At 45.6% G+C, this 8,897-nt stretch overlaps 1 protein-coding gene across 2 annotated transcripts in view; it reads left to right on the top strand.

Moving 5' to 3' along the window:
- Gramd2b (GRAM domain containing 2B) overlaps positions 1–8,322 on the top strand; it is a 94,992-nt gene extending 86,670 nt beyond the window's left edge. For both annotated transcript variants that reach the window (XM_055622570.1, XM_055622571.1), the window contains exons 13-14: positions 2,176–2,269; positions 7,049–8,322. In XM_055622570.1, the coding sequence (XP_055478545.1) occupies positions 2,176–2,269; positions 7,049–7,090 (136 nt within the window). In that variant the 3' untranslated portion in view covers positions 7,091–8,322. The remainder of the gene's footprint in view (positions 1–2,175; positions 2,270–7,048) is intronic.
- Positions 8,323–8,897: the final 575 nt, after the last annotated feature.

Raw genomic sequence — 8,897 nt, forward strand, 5'->3', positions numbered from 1 at the left:
AGAATAGAATAGAATAGAATAGAATAGAATAGAATAGAATAGAATAGGTATATACATATATAAATCAAATTTTCCTTTATTATATGTAAATATATATATGAAGGGTCTTTCAGTTTGTAATGACACCAGGGTTCAAATACAGATATGTCAACTGCAGAGCCCCTCGGCTCCCCTTTCACCAGGGCCTCTCAGACCTCAGTGTATATCAGATTCCACTGAAGGGTTGGCTAAAACAGACCATGGGCCCATCCCAGAGTTCCTGAGGGAATAAGGCTGGAATGGAACATCCTGGGTAATACCAATGGCACTACTCTGGAATCTCTACTTTCTACTGTGTCATATCCTGGTCTAGGCCCTTCTTCAGTGTCTACCTAAATTACCTAAAGTCTTTGTTCTATGGCTTATACGTATGCTTTCATACAGGTCGTGTAAGAGCCATGAATAATATCTGAACCAATAAATGACTACAGAACCCTAGCAAGCAGTTTAGAACAGACCCATATATCCGACCCTTGCTCGCCCATCACATTGAAAATATTAGTACAGCTCTCTGTATTAGAGGTGACACCAAATGATTGTGGACTGTTATTTCCTGTCTTCTCAGGAGTTGGTTTATTAGAAAAATATACCTCATGTTGTAGTACCAGATAATTAACTTAGCAGTACAGAGGGCTTCCGGCAAACGAAATGTTTGCTCTCCCTCCTGAAGTCAGCCCAAGAGGAAGTATAGTCTCAAAGATAATCTACGGAGAAAAATGAAACCACACACACACATGACGTAAGGCAGGCAGACGCCCGTCAGAGGAAGGACTGTTGATATAGCACCATCCCACATCCTGACCCTCCCTGGGCCCTTTGTCCGGAGTGAGCCAGGTGTGTAATCTGATTCTGTGCTGTGAGGAGCCTTTTGTCTTTGAGCCCATACCTTTGGCAAGTGTTGCCAGCAGGCTGCAGGCTCCTCGGGACACCACTCCGCTCCCGTTCCATGCCTGATGGTGAGAACATTGCTGTCGCTCAGAACCTCCTGTTGATAAGTCAGTTCTCCAAGGCTCCAGTCCCCTGAACTAGATGAAGGATTTAAATTCTATTTTCAGGAATTAAGGTTTTATGAGCGTAGTACGATCCCATAGTAGACACCCTTCTTAAGATGTAGTCATCAGCAATTTATTAAGGCCTCTCTGTCTCAAAAATGAACTGGATAGAAAATAAATCAGACCAGTCATTAACATCAAAAACTGAATCACTAAAGTTAAGTCCTAGGCTGAAGAAACGGCCCTGCTGTTAAGAGCACAGCTGTTGCTCTTTCGGGGGTCCTACACTTGGTTTCCAACACCCACATGGCAGGTCACAACCACCTGTGGGGGTCCAGTACCATCTTCTACATCTACTATACACAAGGGCACTATACGCACATGGTACACAGACATAGAAGCAGACAAAACACTCATACATGTAAGATAAAAATAAATCTTTAAAAATAGATAAATGTTACTTTAAAGAATCACAACCAAGAAAAATGCAGATGATGAAGACCGTGGTTTATCATGGAAATGCAAGAAGTACTAATAGACCATCTTCTAGGAAAATGTACTTACTCCAAAGTTCCTGTGGCATTAGCTGGCACAGCAATCCAGTATAGGATTCCAGCCATGAATAGTCAACTGGTATGATGAGTTACATGTGCATATTTATATAAGAAGTCTTAAGGAAAGAACTGGAGTGAGGGCTCATGGCTGTGTGGAAATTTAACTAGGTAAAGATACTCCCTGGGTTTTTTGTGTACTCTAGTGTAAATGGCTCCTTCTCCCATGGCTGAGGCCAGCAGCCCTGGATGTACATGTAGCTGCAGTGAGGATAGAGAGGGTGTTGAGATCTGAACAAAGACTCTAAGAAACCACGTGCTTGAGAACAGTTTTCTGAGCAGTGTGTGCGAGCCCAGGCACAGCAAAGTACTTAAAGAAAAGCAGCCTAAGAGAGTTCCAGCTAAACCCAGAACTGTCCCCTAGACGTCTAGCCTCGAGCTGAGGGCTATGACTGTGCTTTTGAGACAGTCACAGGCAAAATGAGGGCAGTCCTCTCCTCTAGCCTAGCTTTCCTTTCAGCCTTAAGCTGTACTCATTCCATGACTTTCTTTGCCATGGTTGCTCTTAGTGATGCTTCCCTTTTTCCTTACAGGCAGACACCCCCATCACGCCTGGGATCGCAAGTACAGTTGAATGTGGAAGCCCTCTGCCAAGAGCTTACAGCTAACATAGTGAAATTAGAAAAGGTGAGTCGATGTGTGTGTGTGTGTGTGTGTGTGTGTGTGTGTGTGTGTGTGTGTGTGTGTGTGTGTGTGGCAATCTGGTCATTCCTTTCAATTGCTACTGGCCACTGCCCTCCCACCCCCACTCAACCCCCCAGATAGTTTTCCTCTGTAACCACCCTGACTGTCCTGGAACTCACTTTGTGGACCAGGCTGGCCTAGAACTCTAGAACTCAGAGACCTACCTGCCTCTGTCTCCCAAGTGCTAAAGGCCTTTATTTTTATAAAGGAACAAAATTTAATCTCATTTTCTGCAAAGTAAAGATTTGGTTGGTCTCTCATGTGTGTCCTTGACTGGACATGAGAACACTGGAAAGTGGCCATTGACACTGACCAGCCACGGAGTGGAATCCCCGCTTACAAAAAATACCGTGCTTAACCCCTGTTACTGCCTTGGCTCATAAGGAGAGAGCCTTGTTCAAGGAGGCAGAGATAGATGGTGAACTGGGGATCTAGAATTTGAACCTCTGGCCAAGTGTAGTTATAAGTTGTCTGCTTGTTTTAGGGCCTGGAGAGATGGCTCAGTGGTTGAGAGCACTGACTGTCTTCCCGAGGACATGGGTTCAATTCCCAGCACCCACATGGCAGCTCACAACTGTCTGTCACTGATCCAATACCCTCACATAGACGTATATGAAACACCAGCTCTTGGGAGGCAGAGGCAAGAAGATCTCTGAGTTCGAGGCCAGCCTCGTCTACAAAGTGACTTCCAGGACTCTGTGTAAGCCAGAGCTACACAGAGAAACCCTGTCTTAGGAGGGGGAAAAGTCCTCTGCTTGGGACTGGCTCAGTGGTAGAGCTTGTCCACCACTCAAGAGGATGTGGATTCAATCTTTACAGTAAATAAATGTGTCTTTGCGAGTGAGACCACTCATGCTTCTACCTGCAAAGCATCTTCCCTGGCTCAGCTCTGTCCTTAGCTTAGGGCATTCTTAGATTTAGGATGATAAGAGGGTGAATGAGGAGAGGATAACCATTCATAAATATCTTGGAGTTCCACCTGATTCCCAGGGCAGTTTTAATATTTCAGTCCTTTCACACTCAGTAAGTCGTTGGTTGGTTTTGCACTAATCCTTTACCTGATGCTCTCCAGAATGGGGCGCTGTTGTTTTTCAGTCTTACTCCTTCTGACTTGTAAATTTGTTCTTTGGATCAGAAGCACACAGAATCCTTTCACCTTCCCTTGCCTTTCTTCCTCCTCTCCCACCAGGCCCTGCCAGGACACCGAGTTCTGTAACAAGGGAACAGAAAACAGAAAGGCGTGTTCATATTGGCAGTTGGCATGTCTGTGTGGGGCTCAAGCCCAGCCCAGCTGGGCAGCTAGGGAGGCCGCCAGAAATGAAAGATGACCACTTGTATCCCAAAGCAGAGGCTGTACAAAGATTTAGGCCAAAATGTTCCCAGAAGCGGTTGAGCAGCTGCCTGGCACAGCCTGGGAATGGAGAGGCCATGATACACTGTGGGAAATTCGGAGACATGACTCAGCTCTTTGCAGCAAATCCTTTCCGCTGTCAGAGACTGGACATACATAAGCCTCATGAACATTCCCCAGCTCTGACTGCCCTGTTTCCGTTCATGGTTGTCACTGCTCTTTAAGTCACCCTCACAGGAAATCCAAGAGTAATTCCCATCTGCTCCCCAACTCAGGTCCACCCCCAGCTATCCCCACATTCTCTCAGTCACACCAGGCTGGTGGCCCTGACTACCCGTCTGGCACTGTGAAATTGAACCCCACTAGGACTGTTCTTTATACGTTCTGTTTATTATTATGGGATGTGAGGGGGTATAAGGAGTGTATACACATGTAGTCATCAGAGAACAACTTTTGAGAGTCATTTCTTTCTTCACTGGGTTCCAGGAACCAAGGTCAATAAAGTCACACCCCAAGCATTTTTATCCACCGAGCCATCTCCATGGCCACTGCTTACATTTTCTAATACCCCTGAAAATCAGCATTTTGTATATTTACTGGCCTCTGGAGGTTTTAGCTGCTGGTTGTTTATTTATCTTTTTTTGTTGTTGTTTGGGTTTTGCTTCTGTGTTTGTTCCTCTTTATAGGTATGTTTACGTATGTTGGGTGTTTATTTCAGTCCCTTTCTGCTCCAGCTTTTTTCACCTATCCTTTTCTCCTGAGAGTTAGACAGGGCAGATATGAAGCGGAGCAAAGGCTTTTGGTTTTGTTTAGGTTTGTTGGGTTTTTTCCTCCCATATTTGTGTGTGTGTGTGTGTGTGTGTGTGTGTGTTGGTGTGTATGTGTGTGTGTGTTGGTGTGTATGTGCGTGCCTGCAAATGTGGAAGTCAGACAACGATTTGTGGGAGTCTGTATGGGATTCAGGGATCAAACTCAGATTGTCAGCCTTGGCAACCAGGACTGGCCTCTAAACATCTGACACAGAATTGAGAATAACTACAGGGCCTTCGTGATGGTCACAGGTAAAATAAGACTGGTCCACTGTCCTAGTTTCCTTCTCTGTTGCTGTGAAAAAACACTGGCCAAAAGCAGCTTGGGATAAACAGGCTTATTGCAATTTACAAGGTACAGTCAGTCATCCAGGGAAGCCGAGGCAGGAACTGGAGCAGAGAACAATGGAGGAAGGAGTGCTGCTTACTGGCTTGCTCAGATTCTTCCTTCCTTCCTTCCTTCCTTCCTTCCTTCCTTCCTTCCTTCCTTCCTTCCTTCCTTCCTTCAGACTTATTTTACTCTGTGTGCATGAGTGTTTTGCCTGCATGTATATAAGAGTACCTTGCGTGAGCCTCGTACCCAGGGAGGACAGATCCCCTGGAACTGGAGTTGTGAGCCACTATGCGGGTGCTGGAAACCAGGTACTCTGCAGAAGCAGGAAGCACTCTGACACACTGTGCCATCTCTCCCACCCCCATTTTTTTTTTATTTTTTTAAATGTTTTATTCTATGTATCTGAGTGTTTTTACTGTGTGTATGTGTATGAACCACGTGTAAGCAGTGCATGCAGAGGCCAGAAGAGGGAGCTGGACACCCACCCAGTCCCACCTCCCTGCAAAGCTGGAGTTAGAGACAGTTGTGAGCTAGCACTTGGGTGCGGAGAACTCAGGTCTTAACTACTTCTCTTACACACCCCAGGCCCACCTACCTGGGAATGGCGTCGCCCCCTGAGCGGGGCCTTCCTGCATCAATTAACAATTAAGAAAACGCCTCACTGACAGGGCCACAGGCCACTCTGATGGCGGCAATTCCCTTTTCCCGGGTGCCTCTAGGTTCGTGACAAGGTGAAGGGGAAGCTAGCTGTGACACCTCCTGAGCCGTTTCCCCACCTCAGAGCGCTTGAAATCTTATTTGTATCTTTTAGGGTATGAGTGTTTGCTGGCATGTGTGTACACCCCGAATGTGTGCAGGTAACCCTTGAGGGTAGAAGTCATTAGATCACCTGGAACTGGAGTTACGGGCACTAAGCCACCTGATATGGATGCTAGGAACCAAACCAGGGTCCTCTGCAAAAGCAGAAAGTGCTCTTACCTGCTAAGTCATCTCTCGGGCAGCAATGTCCCCTCTCCCCCAGTGGGTGAAGAAGTAATTATTTCCTTAGGAGGATGCAATAGGAAGAATATAAATTTTAGAGTCATGTTTTTGTTTTCATTCTTACGCTGTCGCTTGCTACCTGTGCGTATGGTCCTATAACTTATCCTCCCGTCCTCATTTCATACGTAGACCCTGCCTCTGTATGGGGTGGCATGGTCGAGGTGAGAGAACATGAGTGCCCACGTGTGCATGTTGGAGCCCCTGTCCTTTTCCTTGCCGTGAGCATGCTGTTGGTTGTCACAGCCTTTCTCCGAGCAGCGTCTTAGTTTGTTGGGCGGTCTCAGTTTGCTATCGTTTAATCCCACAAATTGGGTGATTTATAAAGCTCTTAGGCTGGAGGCTGGCAGGTTCAAAGTTGGGGGTGGTGCACATACTTGTCAGAGGACTTCCTGCTGATGGGAACTCCATGATGAGACAGAGCAAGCTTGCGACCTTGGGTATCTCTTCCTATCAAACCACTAATGCAACTGAGAGTAAAGCCCCACCTCAAAGTACCGTGGTCATAGGACTTTGGGAATTTTGTTTCAACGTGAGTTTTGTAAGAGGGACACAAATACCAGGCCATAGATGAAGGCTATGTTCTTCTTTGACCACGGGGTTCCTCTGCTCCCATTCATAACACTTGCGCTTCAGAATCCCTTACTCTGAATTATTTTTTGTTTGTTTGCTTTGTTTCGTTTTGTTTTTTGGTTGTTGGTTTGATTTGGTTTGGTTTTGTTGTTGGTTTTTTGTTTGTTTATTATTGTTGTTTTGGAGGTTTTGTTTTTGGTTTGGTTTTGTTTTTTGAGGCAGGGTTTCTCTGTGTAACCCTGGCTGTCCTGGACCTCACTATGCAGACCACATGCTGAGGTTAAAGGGGGACAACACCCTTTTGCTCTGAATTCATCAAAACTCCCTTATTTTGTGTTTCTTGAGAGCGTTTTCATGCCCAACTGTGGACAGTAGTCTTCAGGTCTCTCTGAAGTCAGTATGTGGATAGGACACAAAGTAATGTGTAAAAGAGTTGCTAAACATTATGACACATCTGCTACTTAAAACCACGGAACGGAGCTTTATTTAAATGTAACCTCTGTGTAGCCTTTTATTCTAGGTAGAAAAAATGCCCTGCATTTCCAGGCCATAGCAAATGTACTCTTAAGACACATATTGTACTTTATAACAACAGCATCTCTTTTTATTGTCTCAAGATACAAAACAACTTACAAAAGCTGCTCGAGAATGGTGACTGAGAGACCAGCTGCTGGGGCCAACCTAATACCTCACGGTTTCCCTCGAAGAAGGTGCTTCCCGACAGTCTGCCGTGCGCCCCCTGCTGGCCAGAGGCGCAAGAGACTGAGAATCCAGATGTGTGTGCTCGGAGGTCTCTGGTTCAGTAATGGGGGAAGGAGGGGAATAATCTTGCTTTCGTGCAATAAAGGTTGACCTTGTCTCTGCTGCTGCCTGAAGAAAATAGACCTGTCTCGGGAGGTGAGCAAGGTCCCGGAGGACCCCTGTAGCGCTGGGGTTATGGTAATGGTTTAGTAATACAGCAAGCACTCCATGCTCTTCAACTCTCCCAGCCGCCCCTTCACTCCCTTCACCCGCCCCAACCAACCTTCACACCTAAGGGGGTACACGGTATACCAACAAACTCAATATGGTCCTCTAAGGAATTAGCCAGGAGCCACCAACAAGGCGGTGAATGTCTCCAAATGGGCAGGTTTGCTTCAAACACCTGCGTTTTTGTCCAGTGTTTCTCCGGCTCACCCTGCCAAGCCCCGCCCCACCCTATTCCACCCTACCCACCCCCACCCCCTGACGCCGCTGCCATTGCCTTTTTGCCTTATATTCTGTTTTCTTTCATCTACCCGTTTTAGTTTTTCAACTCAATTTTGTAAGCGTATCTGGTAAAGGGAATTAAAAGCCCCATCTTTGTTGTGCTGCCTTGTTCCCATGTCTAGTCCTTAACTGGAGTGATTTCTCCCCCCACCCCCACCCCCGCCTTTGATCAGGAATCTTTGAGGTGTGTGACTGAAATACTAAAGTAGATTCACTCTGAAACCAAAACTAATCTTTAAGCCAAAAGTTGTCGCAGTAATTTAATGTGCATTGGAAAGCACCGTTTCTAAGATTGTAAATGGACTATGGTAGCAGCTTTGAAACAGGGTGTCTGTTGGACTCTCAAACCCATTTCAGCGTGGTAATTGATGCTTTCTCCTACCATAAAGCAATAAGTGGTGGTTTGCTAACCTTACTTACAGGATGGATAGGCTGGTTTTTATTAATAATTATTTAGGGTGCCGTAAGATCTGTAAGTGTAAAACATTCTATCTGCAATGCATTTTATAATCATTTCTATGAAATGTATTTTGTTTAATCGGATAAGCTAATAAGTGGATTGGTTATGTCCTTCGTATTTGTCAGCCTGCTGGGTAGCTGTGCCTGGTGCACTGGCTTTTAATAAATAACTCATTGCCTAAAACTCTCTGGTCAACACTGTTTCCTTACAGAATTTCCTTAGGTAAATTCTCTTACCTAAGACTTGCTGTGATTTTTAAGTCTCCTCACCTCCGAACTATGACATTCAACTTCACGCTCACCACCACCACCATGGAGTATTTATTCTATAAGCTAGAAAAAAAAAAAAAAAAAAAAAAAAAGGTTTAAGTTTGTTGGGTTATAATGGTATCAAGGAAAGAAAATGAGCTTTGAAATCAGTGGACGGGTGCTTGATTCCTAGGTTTGATTGACATTTTATGAGATGTTTGCCCTTAGTCAGGAGAGTTTGCCATTCTCTCTCCCGTTTTAATAATAAGGCTGGAGGTACCAAAAAAAAAAAAAAAGCGGGCCCATCAGCGGCGATTTCTCCCCATTTGCGCTCCACCTCCTCAAGCCCTGCAGCAGGGGATCAAGCTTAGGCAGGTCTTTTGCCCAGATGGATTTGTGTGTTTGAGGCAGAGTGGCTCAGGCTGGCTCCAACTCCGTATTCTGCCAAAGGTGACCTCGAACACCCCGTCTTCCCGCTCTGCCTCTGGAGTGCTAGATTACAGGTGTGTA

Source organism: Psammomys obesus, unplaced genomic scaffold, assembly GCF_907164565.1.
Source record: "Psammomys obesus unplaced genomic scaffold, mPsaObe1.curated_primary_1811, whole genome shotgun sequence".
Taxonomy (NCBI): domain Eukaryota; kingdom Metazoa; phylum Chordata; class Mammalia; order Rodentia; family Muridae; genus Psammomys; species Psammomys obesus.